Here is an 18,594-nt window from a genome sequence, read left to right as displayed (position 1 = left end):
CTTCTTCCCACACATCCATGCCTACACCTATATATATATATATATATATATATATATATATATATATATATATTCTGTTTACATATTTATTGGCTAAACTGGCAATATGACCATCCCCAAATACAACATATATATATATATATATATATATATATATATATATATATATATATATATATATATATATATATATATATAGGTATATATATATGTAAGTATGCATGTATGTGTGTGTGTGCCTGAGTAATTATGTATGTACAGAAAGAAAGAGATAAAGTCAGAGAGAATGAAAGAGATAGGGAGTGAGAGAGAGCTATTATCGTAGGCATGGCTGTGTTCACTTTACAAACTACGTGGTTTCTGTTCCCGTTTCAATCCTCTTGCGTGGCGACATTTTATAATTCAGATCACCACTACATGTTCACTGGTGTTAATCAAGCAAAACGCAGTTTTAGGCATGATGAAGTTTTTCCTTTTATCTCTCTCCCTCTCTTTATTTGTTTTTTACCTGGATATGACTATGAACTGCAACCGGAAGTGGGATCCACAGGGATAAAACAGTGCAATGAAGTTTGCCTATTCACTTTCGAGATGCATCTGTACGTATACATATACATATCCATACATAATCAACGTTGAGTCGATATCTTTGCAAGTGTAACAACTAAGTCTTTTATTAAACACCACACCAGCTTCAGAGACTGAACAAAACCCTTTATCCTACCACTGCACACAGCCAGCATTGTATTTCTATTCTATTCAAGTGTTTCCATTTAATGACTTGCACACGTGGTCTCCTAAGAAACAAGACCAAAACATCTACCGCCCAACTACTTGACGCCGCAGCAATCAACCACCACTACAACAGAGAATCCGTCTCTGAATAACAATAACGAAGCCACTAATGCCATCACTGCATCTATAACATGAACTATGCTTGAATTATTGACTTCAACTAGCCACTATTATATATATAAATATATATATATGTATATATTTGATAAATAAATTCAAAAAAGGATAACAATCTTTTACAAGAATTTTATCAAGAAGCCAGTGTGTAAAAAAATTCATTAGGGAAATTTCTATTCCCAAGAATATAATTATTCGTTTATATTTATATAAATGTATATATATATATATATATATATATATATATATATATATATATATATATATATATATATATATATATATATATATATATATATATATATATATATATATATATATATATATTATTTTGCTTAAAAGAGTTCTAACACTGTCTGTTTTTTATGTTTTATTTATATTCCTGCAGAACTAATGTGGGGTATAGAATATGGAATATACAATATATAATATGATATACAATATACAATATAAAATAAAATAAAATAAAAATGGATGGCACCATGAAAGAAAGTATTGAATGTAGATGAAATATTGAGTGTTCAATATAAAGGATCAAATATATAAATATATAAATATAAATATATATATATAAAGGCGACTCGAGTTTCAGGGCTATTTCCCTTCGTCATGGCCGGTATGACAGACTTTAACAGACTGTAATAAGTTGGCTGGAAATAGCCCTGAAACTCGAGTCCGGATTACAAACTGGGGATTTTCTATATTTGTTCCAGGAGTCTTTTTTTTGTTCCTAATGGTATTGTAGATTGCTTTTGCGACTGTCGTGTCACCGAGGGAGTTAGTACTATGATGATATTTCTGAACAGCTACTTAATCACACATGTGATGTCTTCCACAGAAATGTGATATAATCGACATTTACGGCTGCATCTTGCAACTGCAAGGGCTTCACTCTCTCTTTTGTTGATCAGGTATTTAGCAGCAATCTCCTGTTCTTGGATTGCCAATGCACAGCCTTCGAAGTATGATGTGATGTAGCGGTCACGAGTCCAAGAGGGGCTTCGCTTCATGTCAATGTTACTATCTTCTTCGAATTTTCGCATGTACATACGTAGTACGTATATATATGCATGTATGTATGTATGTATGTATGTATGTATGTATGTATGTATGCATGTATGTATGTATGCATGTATGTATGTGTTATTATTGAGTGAGAGAGCAGTGCATGCCATCAAAGTGACACAGGGGTAAAATATACGAAGCCGAGTATACGTACTAGATTGGTTATTTACAAAGTCATGTGATGGGAAAAAAGGGAAGTAAAGAAAGAAAAAGGAAAGAAGAAAACTTTAAAAAAAAACACAAAAAAAACTGTAGCCTCGGCTCGAAGCTATAGTAGAAGGCACTTGCCCAAGGTGCCACGCAGTGGGACTGAACCCGAAACCATGTGGTTGGTAAGCAAGCTACTTACCACACAGCCACTCTTGCGCCTGTATGTATACATATAGGTGCAACAAATAATAATAAATGTGCTTATCTCAAAGTAAAAAAAAAGAGAGAGAATGAAAGACCAATGTTGAATAGAATGGTTATCAGTGACTTTTATTGAGTAGTGCACATGGAGTGTGGGTCAGCGGTGATGGTCATATAGTATAGATATAGGTGGTATAGATATAGTATAGTATAGATATAGATAGTATAGATATATAGATGGTCACAGATGGTATAGATGCTCATATAGATAGATAGTTTTGGTTATTTCTGTATCAAGCGGATGAATATGGCCAGGGTATCTGCTGATCCGTAACCTGGAAAGAGTAACATCAGGAACAAGAATAAAAACAAACAATAAACATAAAAAAATAGCAACAACGGCAGTAGCGGCACTACTACTACTACTACTACTACTACTACTACTACTACTACTACTACTACTGCTGCTGCTGCTACTGCTGCTGCTACTGCTGCTGCTGCTGCTAGCAACAACATCAACAACAACAATAATAATAATACATTATTTACATTTGACGGATATTTATCCTCATCTTGTTTGTTGTTAGTTAACACAACGTTTCGGCTGATATACCCTCCAGCCTTCATCAGGTGTCTTGGGAAAATTTCGAACCTGGGTTCTCATTCCTAAGGTATTTTTCGATGTTGTTGCTATTATTATTATTATTATTATTATTATTATTATTATTATTATTATTATTATTATTATTATTATTATTATTATTATTATTATCATTATTATTATTATTATTATTATTATTATTATTATTATTATCATTATTATTATTATTATTATTATTATTATTATTATTATTATTATTATTATTATTATTATTATTATTATTATCATCATTATTATTATTATTATTATTATTATTATAATTCAGGTCACTGCCTGGAATCGAACATGTAAAGATATCCACTTGGTGTATGCGGTAGAATGCACGAAACACAACTTGATTTATGTTGGTTGCACAACAAGAACAATTAAACAAGAGATTTAATGGGCACAGATTCGACGTCAGGCACAATAACAGTAGTTCGACAGAACTTGCTGAACTTTTGAAAAAGATTTCAAAGTGCATATTCTCAGAAAATATATTGAATCTGCTTCTCTTTCACTTCTCAAAATGCATGAGGAGGAATATGTTTGCGGGATATTAACATCACGCCTTGAAGGAATGAATAAAATGGCAGGAGAATATCATCAAATTTACACAAAACTGTTTGATTCAGTATTCTTTTTTCTTTCCTCTCTTTTATTGTCTTTTTCCCTGCCTTTTTTTTTTGTCTTTCTCCTGTCTTTTTATTTTCGCCTGTTATAAAACGGAAACTTAAAAACTGATGATGTCATTCAACCAACGTGTGGACGCTGGCTGCTCTCGTTCATTCTTTAGATTTGAATTCCTACAATTTTGAATTCTCATCACTTTCTATTTTGAACTCGACAAAAAGACAGGCTTGCTGTCGAAATATCGTTCAACCAATAAAATATCTATTGCTATCGCATCGCGCTCTTCGTCTTGTCTGTTTACCATTGTGGAGAGTTATGTCAATCCTTTTAAAATACAATAATAATAATAATAATAATAATAATAATAATAATAATAATAATAATAATAATAATCCGGTACAAACCGACGAAGAAATAAAAGCTAATTGCCCAGACATAATAGTCAAGGATTGGGGAAAACACCTGCTCACTGACATTGCAGTCCCTTCTGACCAAAATAATGTCAATGGAAAAAATAGGGACTGCAGTAAGGGCGGAGCACTTGCAGAAAACAGCACTGCTTCGAACCGCTCGAATACTCCGGAAGGTGCTCGAAAAATAAGAGTTGTTACCTTAGTTCACTGGTAGTGAACAGCTGACACTGTAGTACATCTCCAGCGTTAGAAGCTGAACAAAGGCAATAATAATAATAATAATAATAATAATAATAATAATAATAATAATAATAATAATAACAATAATAATAATAATAGAACGATCCAGCTAATAGAACAGACAATATTATTTGTGACAGGGAAGAAAATACTTGTAAGCTTCTTGATATATGTATTGCCTATGATAAAAAGATATCTGTAAAAGAATTTGACAAACTTAATGAATATTAGGAACTAGAAATTGAAATACAAAAGATGTGGACTCTTAAAGCAAAAACTGCTACTGTTATTGTAGGCGCCCTAGATATGACAAAAAAAATAATAAATGCCAGAAACATCTTGATAACATCCCAAGAAAAACATGTCCCAAAGAAATCTAGAAGATTGTTCTGACAAGTACTTCCTACATCCTTAGAAAGACCCTACCAATTTAAAAGTTTGTGTTGTATTATATGGAGGATCTTCTCCACTGCCTTTGTCAATTCCTCTCCCATAAGTCTTCAGATATATTTCAACATTTAACGTTGAGATCCCTGGGTATGTCACGGGCTTCTTTCAGTTTCCATCTACCAAATTCATTCAATAAGCTTTAGTCGGTGCGCGGCTATATTGAAGACACTTGCCCAAAGTATCATACAGTAAGACTGAACCCGAATTTATGTAGTTGGGAAGCAAATTGCTTACCACATAGCCACACCTACACGGATAAAAGATAAAAGACAAAATGTTCTCAAACAACAAAATACTTACTGAGTAGCCATGTGGTTTTCGAAGGTTCGTTAGAGTATAGGAATCGGGGATACACAAGTGACACTTCCCAATGGCACAAGTAAAATTCTTCGATGATGACAAGCCAGCCATCGTCTCCGCCACACAAAAAATGATCGTTAGACACGTAGAACCGTCGCTTTTCTCTGTAGAAGGAAAATAAAAATAGGACGTGTATTTCAGTTGATGTTGTTCGCGATTTTGCTGTTGTTGTTGTCGCTGTTGTGTCTTAGTGTCGTCGTCTTAACGTTGCTATTGTTGTTACCTTTGCCGGTGCGGTTGCTATTGTTGTTGTAGTATTAGTTGAAGGCACATAGCTCAGTGGTTAGAGCGTCGGGCTCACATTCGATGCTTTTTAGCGTTTGTCGTCTATACGAAATGAGTTTTCGGGACATTTAGCGCAGACTATAGCGTCATAAGCAATACATTGAAATTAGATTCTAATCAATACACGTTATAAAGTCTACTTCTGAAGGTAATAACTACAAAAGGAGAAAAGAAAACAATGATTAAGAATTATTATATACTTATATCCAGCAATTGAGAAGTAATTGGGTTTAGACTTTGGTAAATCCGTCCATGGAGAACTTTTCAGATTTTTGATAGAAAACCAGTTTCTAAGGGTTGTATCTCGTCCATTAAACACCATCGTTACTACTGCATTTTGCTGTTTGTATAAGACAAGTTTCACCTGAATAAAAGACAAGTTATATATATATATATATATATATATATATATATCATCATAAATATACAGGGATTAGCAATTGAGTTGCTTCTCCAACATACTGAAAATTTAGAAATAGCAGTCAAAGAACTACTGATTCTAAACTACAAATTTTTCTCTAAAACGGATGGCGATATTTATGGCACACATAGAACAAAAAACCGGAGGGAAAAGCGTAAACAAAACAAGTCTTTAGTTAATTGGATACGAATCGTTTCATGGTTAAGTGAATGAAAATTTCACTATTCCAATCTTCAGCCCAAATATTCTGATAAATTTGAAAGTGTCTCTAAAAAAATTCACGGTAATCTTTGGCCATGCGACGCCAAAAATCAACGATAAGAAAGGCACTTACGAATTCATCGGCTAGTGAGTTCAGGCATCTCACCTCAAAGAAATCTATTCCATGTGCGTCACAAATAGTCCCGTATGAAAAGAAGTCCCGTGTGGAGGGATTACGGTTTAACCATCTAACTTAGAGATATCAAATATAAAATATACAAGAATAAGGGCAGAGAATCGTCAATTAATAATAGAATTAATAATTAACAATTTTGCCAAGTAGTTCAGTATGAAAAAAACCTTTATCGGTAAAACTATTTATCATCATAAATATACAGGGATTAGCAATTGAGTTGCTTCTCCAACATACTGAAAATTTAGAAATAGCAGTCAAAGAACTACTGATTCTAAACTACAAATTTTTCTCTAAAGCGGATGGCGATATTTATGGCACACATAGAACGATTCTCTGCCCTTATTCTTGTATATATATATATATATATATATATATATATATATATATATATATATATATATATATATATATATATATATATATGTATATATCATTTTATTTAAAAGAGTTCCAACTCTGTCTGTTTTTTATGTGTTATTTATATTCTTGTAAAATTAATGTGGGATGTAGAATATGGAATATATAATATATAATATAAAAATGGATGGTACGATGAAATGAAGTATTGAATGTCTTATTGAATTTTTATATTGTATATTATATATTCCATATTCTATATCCCACATTAATTTTACAAGAATATAAATAAAACATAAAAAACAGACAGAGTTGGAACTCTTTTAAATAAAATAATATATTCCTCTATACACGATCATACAAAACCCTTTTTTTTGTATTTATTTTTACTCATACACACACATATATATATATATATATATATATATATATATGGGGGGGGGGGGCGTGTAAACACTTACCTCATGAATCGGAATCTGTTCCCAGACGTCAAGAATGGAGTGTCGGAAGAAATTTGGGCAATAAATTCCGAAGCAAAGATCCACTTTCCATGATGCTCGATCTCCTATCTTTAGAAACGATCTATAGATATCTGAACTAGCTCCTTCTGATATGGAATATACTTTTATCCAGTGATCTCCTGAAAAAAAAAAACGTAATAACAGCATAATATCTCTCACTCAATATCAGCTCCGGAAAACAGTGCTATTAGGGATAGCTAGGATACTTAGGAGGGTTCTTGGCATCTAACGTTACCTGTTGTCGTCCAGTGCTAAGAGTTTTTCTTTTCCAACAGTCTAATCTGTCGTAAGTATATGAATAGTAATAATAAAAATAATCTGATCATTAAATCAGACATCGGAAGCCTGACATTGTTGTGGTGAATAAAAAAGAACAAAAGTTGCATGACAATCAATACAGCGTATCTCGGTGACAAAAGGATCAAAGAGAAAGAAGAACTAAACAAATATGACGATTTGAACTGGGAAATACGCAGGTTGTGGGCAATGAAGAGAGTGGACGTGATACCAGTAATAACTGGGACGCGTTTGGAAGTATCAGCATTCAACCTATCAAGATGGTTTAAACAGATCGGTACAAATGTAAAGACAGAACACATACAAACATCATCATAGCTTGGAACCGCTGGTTTCTTGAAGCGTGACCAGAAAATATTGAGCCATCTTAGTTTGCTGGCTGTGGGCAACTGACACTTGCCATCATACACAGAAAAATAAGCTGAGAGTTTTCGTCAAATAATAATAATAATAATAATAATAATAATAATAATAATAATAATAATAATAATAATGATGATGATGATGATGATGATGATGATGATCCGGAAATAGAGAAAGAAAACAAACTATGCTGGATCATAGACATAGCATGCCCAGCTGACAACAAGGTGTGCGATAAGGAAGAAAGAAAAGTCGAGAGGTATGACAGGTTAGCTTGGGAAGTTAAGCAGTTATGGTCGATGAAACAGGTAGCAGTAGTACCAATAATTGCCGGAGCCCTGAGAACAGTGAGTAAAAACCTCGAGGAGTACGTGGAACAAATAGGGGCTGCAATAAGTGTGGAGCACTTGCAGAAAATAGCACTGCTTGGAACGGCTCGAATACTCCAAAAGGTGCTCGAAAAATAAGAGGTGTTACCTTTGTTCACTGGTAGTGAACAGCTGACACTGTAGTACATCTCCAGCGTTAGAATCTGTGCAAAGGCAATGGTGATGATGATATTAATAATAATAATAATAATAATAATAATAATAATAATAATAATAATAATAATAATAATAATAATAATAATAGTAATAATAAAAATAATGCGCGGAGTGAGAAGTTTTGCAATATTTGATTTCGTAATTTGTTTCTTTATTTGTCAAGTTACAAAAAAAAAAAATCCTAGCATTCAAATTAGGGGCCACAGCGTTGCACCATCTGAAGCCACGTTTCTGCCAGTTCTTTGACATCAGTTTTTGTCCTTCGAGGACTGAAACTTCCGCTTCCTCTTGGCTGATGAAGCTTCGCGAGCGCAGGAAGTGAGTCATGAAGGGCATCGTACAACATGAATTCTTGCTCGGAAATCAATGAATGAATGAATAAATCAATAAAATATCTTAAAAAAACGCAATAAATAAAACAATAACCTTCAAAAGGAAGTAAAGCATGGACAGCTAGTAGTAGTAGTAGTAGTAGTAGTAGTAGTAGTAGTAGTAGTAGCAGTAGTAGTAGCAGTAGTTGTCGTAGCAGTAGTTGTAACAGCAGCAATAGTAGTAGTAGTAGTAGTAGTAGTAGTAGAAGTAGTAGTAGTAGTAGCATTTGTGGTCGGAATTAGTAAAGTTTCACTTACTTATATAGAAGGACCTCTCGCTGCTAAGATTGCTGGCCGTGAGTACAATATTCTCTGGGTAAGTCTTGCAAAGCTGGTTGACCCTGTCGTAACTGAAGAATCCAGTTCGGTTCTTTAAAGAGTTCATGGCGCATTCCACTTGGCTTCGGCTGGGGAATATTTCGCTTTGCGAGGGAGTTCCAGGGTAACCGAACGAGTAACCGGGACCTAAGTGTCGGTACTTGGCGATAGTTTCTTGTTGTTGCGAGGGAGTGGTTACGGTGACGGTGGGAATTGTGGCGAGGGTGAAGAGCGAAAGCAGCAGCAGCAGCTCTGTGGCCTTGTTTGGGTTGGTAGGAGGAAACTGGAACATTCTAGTGGTAGAATTAACATAGAGAGAGAGAGAGGGAGAAAGAGAAAGTGAGGGAGAGAAGATGGAGAGGGAGAGGAGGGAAAGGATTGGAAAGTGGGAGAGAGAGAGAGAGAGTAGGAGGAGAAGGAGAGAAGGAGAGGGAGGGCGGACGGAGAAAGAGAGAGGATAGAGAGTGTGAGAGAGTGATGTTACAAGTTCTAATTGAATGCGAATCACATAAAGTCTCTCCTTACTTCACACATATAGAAATAAATATAAATAAACAGATAAACAGAGAGAAACATGGGGAGAGAGAGGGAGAGAGAAAAGGAGAGGTGGAGAGGGAGTGAGAAAGAGAGGAGGAAAGAGAGAAAGAGGGGAAAGGTGAAAGAGTGAAAAAAGGGAGAAAGGGAGAGAGATAGAGAAAGCGAGAGACAGAGAAATGGAGGAGAGAGAGAGAGAGAGAGAGAGAGAGAGAGGAGAGAGCCACTGCACATAACTAGAAGCTTACACACATAAACAGAGAGAGAGAGAGAGAGAGAGAAGGGAGGGAGGGAGAGAGGGAGGGAGAAATAGAGGGAGAGGTAAACATAAAGAAATAGAGAGAGAGAGAAAGAAAGAGAATGAGAGAAAGAGGTATCCAGAAAGAGACATTGCACATACATATGAACATAAGATGTTTACACATACATAACAGAGAGAGAGAGAGAGAGAGAGAGAGAGAGAGAGAAAGAGAGAGAGAGAGAGAGAGAGAGAGAGAGAGAGAGAGAGAGAGAGGGAGAGAGAGAGAAAGAGAAAGATAGAGAGAGAGAAACGTAAAAAATGCCCGATGTCAAATAAGTCAGCGTTAAATCAACAACATGAAATACGCGGCACCAAAATGGCTGCGACAGAACGTTTCATAACCAGATTCCTAATGGCTGCGCGGGGCTTTATGGCGCCACTGTAAGGATGGGTTCGGAAGGGTTAAGTTAATGGAGCCGTGAACTGCGATGTCTACTAATTGGAGCCTCTGAAAATGGTGTACATCAGCCCGCAACGAACACAAACCATTTTGGTACTTACCATTATATAAAAACTAGCACTTGGTCGGTTACGGTGACAACTCTTCCAGTTGACCCAGCGCTGGATTAACCATTAAGCAAAATAAGCACGTGCTTAGGGCATCAAGGGAAGGAGGGGGAACCACAGAAATGGTAAATGGTTTACGGCACAAAAGAAATCACTTTAAACTTGCTAAAATAATATTCAAGATGTTTTTATCTCTACTAAGTTTAGATGCAGTTGTGTTACCTAAAATTAATTTTGAGGATCTGACACGAACGACACTTACGGTGCTTTTATTAAAATGCCTTGGTTCAATTGAATCTTGCAACTAATTTATATATATATATATATATATATATATATATATATATATATATATATACACATACATCGTGGTACTCGATCGGTTACGACGACAAGGGTTCCAGTTGATCCAATCAACGGAACAGCCTGCTCGTGAAATTACCGTGCGAGAGGCTGAGCACTCCACAGACACGTGTACCCTTAACGTAGTTCTCGGGGAGATTCAGCGTGACATAGCGTGTGACAACAAAAAGAGTGAGAGAAAGTTGTGGTAAGAGAGTACAGCAGGGTTAGACTGATGACCCTGTGTTTATGTCCTAGTAAGTTCTCGGATCAACTTCATTGACTAAAGAAACTATTTAAGGCATGACCGCAGTCAGATGGCTGAAATGTAGAAGAGTGACTTTACGAGGACCCGCTTTATGAAACTCCAGGTTTAAGAGTTTTATTTTTGAAGAGCAAGATCCAAATTTTGAACTAAGTGCAAACGTTTCTACAACTATAGCAATTGCTTCTGCATGTTACCGAGAAATTTATAGAAAGTGAAAAAAAAAACGTTCTTCTAAGCAAAAAACTCTAGACTTTTTTTAAAAATAGAAATCGCCTAGTCCGTCTACGAGTGCTTGAGAATCGGCGATCGCATCTTCAAGTGATGGTGTGCATGAGTCTAGTGCGAGTGGAAGTGACTCAGAAAGTGATCCTGACGCTCCTTTTACTTTACACGAAATATTCTTTACATTCTACTGTTGTTTTATTGCCATTTATTTACAAGTATTATAAATTTTATCGGTAAAATATTTTCTTGGTAACGACTTACGATTTATGACGTTGCTACTATGGGAAATTATTGCTCTGCTTTACGAGTTTTCGCTTTACGGGCGATCTATGGGCACAAATTAACTCGTATAACGACGCATTACTGTACACACACACACACACACACACACACACACACACACACACACACACACACTCAAACATGCACACACATTAGTACATGGAGCACAATAAAAACAGAATAAAGTGTATAGAAATTATATAGTGTCTTTACTTGACAGCTGTTTCAGATTTTAGGAAGCCAAGATTTATGCAATAATGCTAAATCCTAATTTGCCAGTGATATGTGATGCAAAAAATCCTGGCTATGCAACCGGTGACCAGTGACATGAAAGTACTACAGTAAATCCGGCTCTCCACTTCAAGAATAGATTGGCAAATGCGATACGTTTAGTGGTGATAGCAAATATAAAAGCTAGAAAGAGAAATGAAGCAGAACGAAATCTTAACAGGAAGGACTGAAAAGCCATAACGAAAGAAGAGAAGAACAGAGAAGAGATGAGGTTGAAGCGAGCCTGCTGAAAGCGTATGTCACCGGTGGTCCAATAAATTGGATGCAGACATTAAATCAGTTTAGCATGTCAAATGTCCAGACAAGGACAAGGAGAGACGGGAAAGCGTTGTCGTCGTAACTGACGGAGAACCAATACAGTACACATAAATGGAAGCACGTTCTTACATATAAACGGAGAGGAAGAGAGAGGAGCAGAGAGAATAGAATTTTTTGATTGAACAGGATTTATCTGAACATATACCCTCTCCTCATACACACAAAGAGAAATATATTCACACAGATAAACAGAGAGAAAGAGAGAGGGAGAGAGAAAGAGAAAGAGAGAGAAAGAGGGTGAAAGAGGGAGAGAATGAGGGAAAGAGTGAAAGAGTAAAACTTCACAATTAATTAATTGGCTACAATTGACAAAAACACTTTTTCTCCCTCCAAACTCTGGACAATTACTCTGTAGAGTCCCTGGACTCAACCTCTTAAAGCAGGTTACTTGTTTTCCATGGCGTATAAGGGGCCAAGAGCAGTAAATTGTGATCCTGAACGCGATACCAGTCCATCACATGGTTATAAGTTCACAGCAGAGTGGACTAGACCAATGCGAAATGAGATGTTTTGCTCACCAATACAACACACCGCCCGGTTCGGGAATCGAAAGCACGATCTTGCGATTATGAGCGCAATCCGTCTAACCACTGGGCCATGCACCTTCACGTTTTCTTCATACACATCAAGGAAAATACACACACATAAACAAAGAGAGATAGAGGAGGAAGAGAGAAAGAGAGAGAGAGAGAGGGGGGGGGGAAGAATAGTGGGATAGAGAGAATGAGATGGGTAGAGAGAAGGAGAAAAAGGGGAAAGCATTAAAACGTCTGATATCAAATAAGTCAATGTCGAATAGGCGGCGCCAAAACGGCTCTCCTAAAGTGTCTCATACTCCATCTCTTGCACACGCAGTTACACACACAGACACACACACAAAACATGAAGAAAATTTCGAAACAAAACTTACTTTTGTTCGAGCAGTGAGAGAGAGCAGCTCCTATCTATTATGTCCAGTCTGTTCTCAAAGGCTTGTAATATCCAGAGATTTGCACTGCTGTAGACAGAGGGTAGCACCTCTCTATTACACACTTAATTCAGAAGGGAGTTCACTGATGTCTAGACTGCCCGCTGTTAACAGTAATATCCACAAGTATACGTACAGCTTATAAATATCAGGATTGTTCACAAATGCCCGTAATATCTAGAGATACGGCCGCTGTTGTGGACAATGGACAGCACCTATCTTTCAAGTGTTTAAGTTTGAATGGCGATAACTTATTCTGGTCTGCCTGCTGTTAACAATAACATCCACTGCCGTTAGGACTTCTTACAAATATCAAAATTGTTCACAAATGCCTGTAATAGCCAGAGATACAATCTCTGCAACGGATACAGGGCAGTACCTGTCTATTAGGTGGCTAAGTTTGAAGGGAGAAAACTTATATGTGGACTGCCTACTATCAACAGTAATATCCACAGCTGTTAGTATGGCTTATAAATGTCCGGACTGTTTATAAATGCTTGTAATATCCAGAGATGTCACTGCTACCGGAAATGTCCAGAGTTATTAGAAGTGTCTATAAAACGTCAGCAATGTCCCCAGATGCCAGTGATGTCCACCACAAACGATTTTCAACAGTGTTTATTAAGATTTTGTTCATTAACGTCAATATTTCTCTACTTGAAGCTTAATTAATCAAATTAATTGCACATCATTTGATATGAAGAGAAAAAGTTTTTATTGAACAATGGTGAAGCACAATTAAATCAATACAGAGGAAATTGAGCTGATTAGTTAATGGAATGGGTGGTGGCGGTGGTTATTGGTGCGATGGTGGTGGCGATGATCGCCATGGTGGTTGTGGCGTCGATGCTGACGTTGACGGTGGTGATGGGGATGATGGTGATTGTGTCGCTTTTGCTGTTCTTGTTGATGATGGTGATGGTGGTGGTAGCGGTGGTATCGGAAATGGTAACGGTGATGATTGTTGTTGCTGTGTTGGTGGAGGCGATGCTATCGGTGATGGTGGTGGAGGTAGTGGTGGTGACGGTGGTGGAGGTAGTGGTGGTGACGGTGGTGGAAGTGTTGCTTTCGTTCTTGTTGTTGATAGTGGTGGTAGTGGTGATGGTGGTGGTGGTGGTTGTCGTCTCGGGATTGTTAAGATGCAGCAGATGGTGTTCTTGGTCATGGTGATGATATTGATGGCTGTGAGGGGCTTGGTGGTAGTTGTGGTGGTAATGGTGGTGGTAACAATGGTGCAAGTATTAGCATTTAAGTGCATATGCATATGTCTAGACATGCACCGATGAGTATGACAATATATGCACAATACAGAACATACAGATCTACACATGCACTGGAACCAAATACTTTCACATATATGCACACATGCATAACTGCCCTGTTGATGCTGTTGAAATTCCAATGAAGGACACTTGGCTCTGGGTTAGAAACCGGTTCTTTCTCCAGCGGAGAGAACTCTCAAAGTAAAACTAAATAATATTCATGCGGATGCAGACGTGGCTGTGTGGTAAGAAGCATGCTTCTCATCCACATGGGTCCATGTATTGACTGACAGTCGGGTTGAGTACTTGATTGGCCAAAACCGTATTCGAAGAATTCATCTTGTCGGAGCCTTCTGAGAGGTGTAAAAAGGAGTAGTTATTTCAGTAGTTATCAAGCACTCAACTGAATTGTCAGTTAAATACATTTTGAATTCTGATGATTACTACGAGCGTATGAAAGCACTAATTAAACTTTATGAACATTGCAAAATATTTTTTTTAATGTTTGACACACTTCGACATTGAAAAAAATTTTTTTATAATAATAAAGAACATGAAAATCAGACCATGTAACTTTATTCAATTATTAACTTTATTCAATTAACTTTATTCAAATTCTACACACATTTACACAAATTCGGAGAATATATATGTACATATACACACACACACACACACACACACACACACACACACACACACACACACACACACACACACACACACACACACACACACACACATATATATATATATATATATATAGTTTTAGGGAAAATAACCAATTTTCAAGAACTCATCGATGAAAATCCACTATCACATATAGAAAAATTAATAATTAAAAGCACAATAAATGAGTATAATATAAAGTAAAGTAAATATCATAAGATAAATATAATAAAAAGATTACACGTGTTTCATAACCAATTTTCAAATAGAAAAGAAATTTAAATCGATTAAAATCAATTGAAATTATCGAAAATAAATTCTATTCAAAAATATAGCTACTCGTCAGATCGTAAGTAGAACAATAATTAGATATATATCTCAACCAACAATAAGTACCAAATGAATTAATATGAAATACTTATTATATAAAGATAGAAAAATTATTTTAAAAATATCATAATATCAAAATAATAACCATTCAATAATCATCCCTTCATCCATTATAATAACATGTATATTATATACAAAAAAACATCTTACATAAATTATCATTGTTTTAAATTATCATTGTTTTAAATACAAGTTGAACGAAGTTTAAGTTTAAAATAATAATGATTTCTGTATTTCTGTTTGTCTGTATGTATGTATGGCTGCATATATATATATGTGCGCGCGCGCGCGTATATATATATATATATATATATATATATATATATATGTATACATACATATATATATACATATATATACATATATTTATATATTATTATAAGATCTGGTAATTATTCATATATTAATATATTAATTAATATCGATTAATTATCAGGGGGCCAGCACATTTAAAGAATCAAAGAGATTCAGAAATATTATCTGCAATCTCAGAGGATTAAGGTACATTTTAAAAATAACGTCGACCACTAACGTGGACAATTAATGCGCTAGAAATAGATCACATTTTGTGTCTATTAAGACCTAGACACAAAATGTGATCTATTTCTAGCGCATTAATTGTCCACGTTAGTGGTCGACGTTATTTTTAAAATGTACCTTAATCCTCTGAGATTGCAGATAATATTTCTGAATCTCTTTGATTCTTTAAATGTGCTAGCCTCCTGATAATTAATCGATATTAATTAATATATTAATATATGAATAATTACCAGATCTTATAATAATATATAAATATATGTATATATATATATAAATATATATATATATATGTATTAAGACCTAGACACAAAATGTGATCTATTTCTAGCGCATTAATTGTCCACGTTAGTGGTCGACGTTATTTTTAAAATGTACCATATATTTATATATATACATATGCATATATATATACATATATATATATGCATATATATGTGTGTATATATCTATCTATCTATCTATCTATCTATCTATCTATCTATCTATCTATCTATCTATCTCTCTCTCTATATATATAGATAGATAGATAGATAGATATAGATATAGATATAGATATATATATGCACGCACACACACACATGTTTGTGTGTCTGTGTTTGTGTGTTAGTGTTAGTCCCCCACCACCGCTTGACAACCGCTGTTGGTGTGTTTACGTCCCCGTAACCTAACGATTCTGCAAAAGTAACCGATAGAATAAGTAGCAGGCTTTAAAAACCCTATCAGCTAGTTTATTTCTCTTTATGCTTTCGCCTTTTATCCGTTGTATCGAAACCGCCCACTTGTATCATGCTTCTATTTAACGAGTTCGATTTTTCACCATTGTACATATTTATTGTTTCATGTTTTTGAAATCCATCGACTTTTAATGGATTTATACGGGTTTGTTACTTTGTGTAACGTACAAGTGTTGATGTATACGTAGTTATGCACACACACACACACACACACACACACACACACACACACACACACACACACACACACACACACGCACGCACACACATATATATAACGTGTATAAAATATTTTTTATACACAGAAAAGACCTTTGACAGGACTCCTTACATGCTAGAAATGACAGTTAAAACCCACCACACACACAAAAAAAGAATTCTTTTTTACTCTTTTACTTGTTTCAGTCATTTGACTGTGGCCATGCTGGAGCACCACCTTTAGTCGAGCAAATCGACCCCTTATTCTTTGTAAGCCTGCTACTTATTCTATCAGTCTCTTTTGCCGAACCGCTAAGTTACGGGGACGCAAACACACCAGCATCGGTTGTCAAGCGATGTTGGGGGGACAAACACACACACACACACACACACATATATATATATATATATATATATATATATATATATACATATATACGACGGGATTCTTTCAGTTTCTGTCTACCAAATCCACTCACAAGGCTTTGGTCGGCCCGAGGCTATAGTAGAAGACACTTGCCCAAGGTGCCACGCAGTGGGACTGAACCCGGAACCATGTGGTTGGTAAGCAAGCTACTTTCCACACAGCCGCTCCTGCGCCACTGGTAATAAATTATCTTAATTTATAATTTATTACCTTCATTTGCCTGTTCTCGTTCGATTTATTTGGATGTCTCCACTGTCCTTTTTTGTTCCCAACTTTGACCCTCCATAAATCCCAAATTTTATTTGGTATTTGTGGGAGCAACTGCCTTCGAAGACTCATATTATCGATCAATGCTCGAAATGTGGAGTAGATAGGCAGCCGACAATTGATCAAGGGTCGTTCTTTATGTTACTTGTCCTGTTTTCCATTTGTTTCTCTCTTTGCGTATTCAATTCATTTGTTCACGTATTACATGTCGTTTATTGTGTGCGACGTCCTGTACCCATATATGCATATATATATATATGTGTGTGTGTGTGTGTGTGTGTGAGTGTGTGTGTGTGTGTGTGTATGTATGTATGTATATATTATTTATATTATATACATATATATATATATATATATGGATTTATGTAGTGTGCGTGTCTGTGTGTGTGAGTGTGTGAGTGTGAGTGCGCGCGCGCGTGAGTGTGCGTACGTGTGTGTGTCTGTCAGTGTGTGTGTGTGTATGTAGATATGTGTGTGTGTGTGTGTGTGTGTGTGTATATGCGTGCGTGCGTGTATAAGTTTGCATGCATCTTTTTTGTTTTACTTGTTTCAGTCATCGGACTACGGCCATACTAGCTAGTTATTCGACAGCTACAACCACTCCTAGAATTCTTGACCACTATTTAATTTACTAAAACAGATAGTAGTAATCTATATCTATACTATATATAAAACAGAGATGTGTGTGTAATCGCTTTTCACGTGAAATCGACTTCACCAAATGCTTCCATACTTGTGATGCGTGAATAATTTGACCTCGGATAAATCTTAGGCTCTTCATTTGATTTTTTAATAAATAATATTGCTTTATATTTAAGATTCACTTCTTTAAAAAGGTTCCTCAATGTCAACTTCCGGTATTGACGTAACAACCGCAAAAAGCTTCACTTTCTATTTTGTGTGTTCGTGTGTATGAGAGAGAGAGAGAGAGAGAGAGAGAGAAAGTAAATACTACATACACACCGCTCTCTCACTCTGTTTCACACACATACACACGCACACGCACACACACACACCTTGACTCACTCACACTCTGTCTCTTACAAACACACACATACATAAATGTATACAAACATATTTACAAAGACACACGTGTGTATGCGTTCATGTTCGTAAGAGACAGAGTGTGAGTG

The 18,594-nt window shown here is 35.8% G+C and overlaps 1 protein-coding gene across 1 annotated transcript; it reads right to left on the bottom strand.

The window, feature by feature from the left end:
• Positions 1 to 2,431: 2,431 nt before the first annotated feature.
• Positions 2,432 to 13,602, bottom strand: LOC149130598 (uncharacterized). The gene is made up of 6 exons (XM_089344552.1): positions 12,918 to 13,602; positions 8,880 to 9,232; positions 6,986 to 7,164; positions 5,550 to 5,713; positions 5,005 to 5,168; positions 2,432 to 2,663 (listed from the first exon to the last, which is right to left on the bottom strand). Exons 2-6 carry the CDS (start codon positions 9,229 to 9,231, stop codon positions 2,611 to 2,613), a joined length of 912 nt encoding a protein of 303 aa, XP_089200678.1. The 5' UTR covers position 9,232; positions 12,918 to 13,602; the 3' UTR covers positions 2,432 to 2,610.
• Positions 13,603 to 18,594: the final 4,992 nt, after the last annotated feature.

The sequence above is a fragment of the Octopus bimaculoides genome, chromosome 28 (assembly GCF_046866305.1).
Source record: "Octopus bimaculoides isolate indiv1 chromosome 28, ASM4686630v1, whole genome shotgun sequence".
NCBI classification, from domain to species: Eukaryota; Metazoa; Mollusca; class Cephalopoda; order Octopoda; family Octopodidae; genus Octopus; species Octopus bimaculoides.
This window is presented reverse-complemented; position numbering and strand designations above follow the sequence as displayed.

Excerpts from the sequence above, each read along its gene's own strand:
- LOC149130598 (XM_089344552.1), bottom strand. The coding sequence starts at position 9,231 with ATGTTCCAGTTTCCTCCTACCAACCCAAACAAGGCCACAGAGCTGCTG. Across the intron at positions 5,714-6,985 it reads AACAGATTCCGATTCATGAG|GTGAAACTTGTCTTATACAA; the intron begins GTAAGTGTTTAC and ends TCTTTTATTCAG. Across the intron at positions 2,664-5,004 it reads GAAAACCACATGGCTACTCA|GTTACGGATCAGCAGATACC; the intron begins GTAAGTATTTTG and ends TACTCTTTCCAG.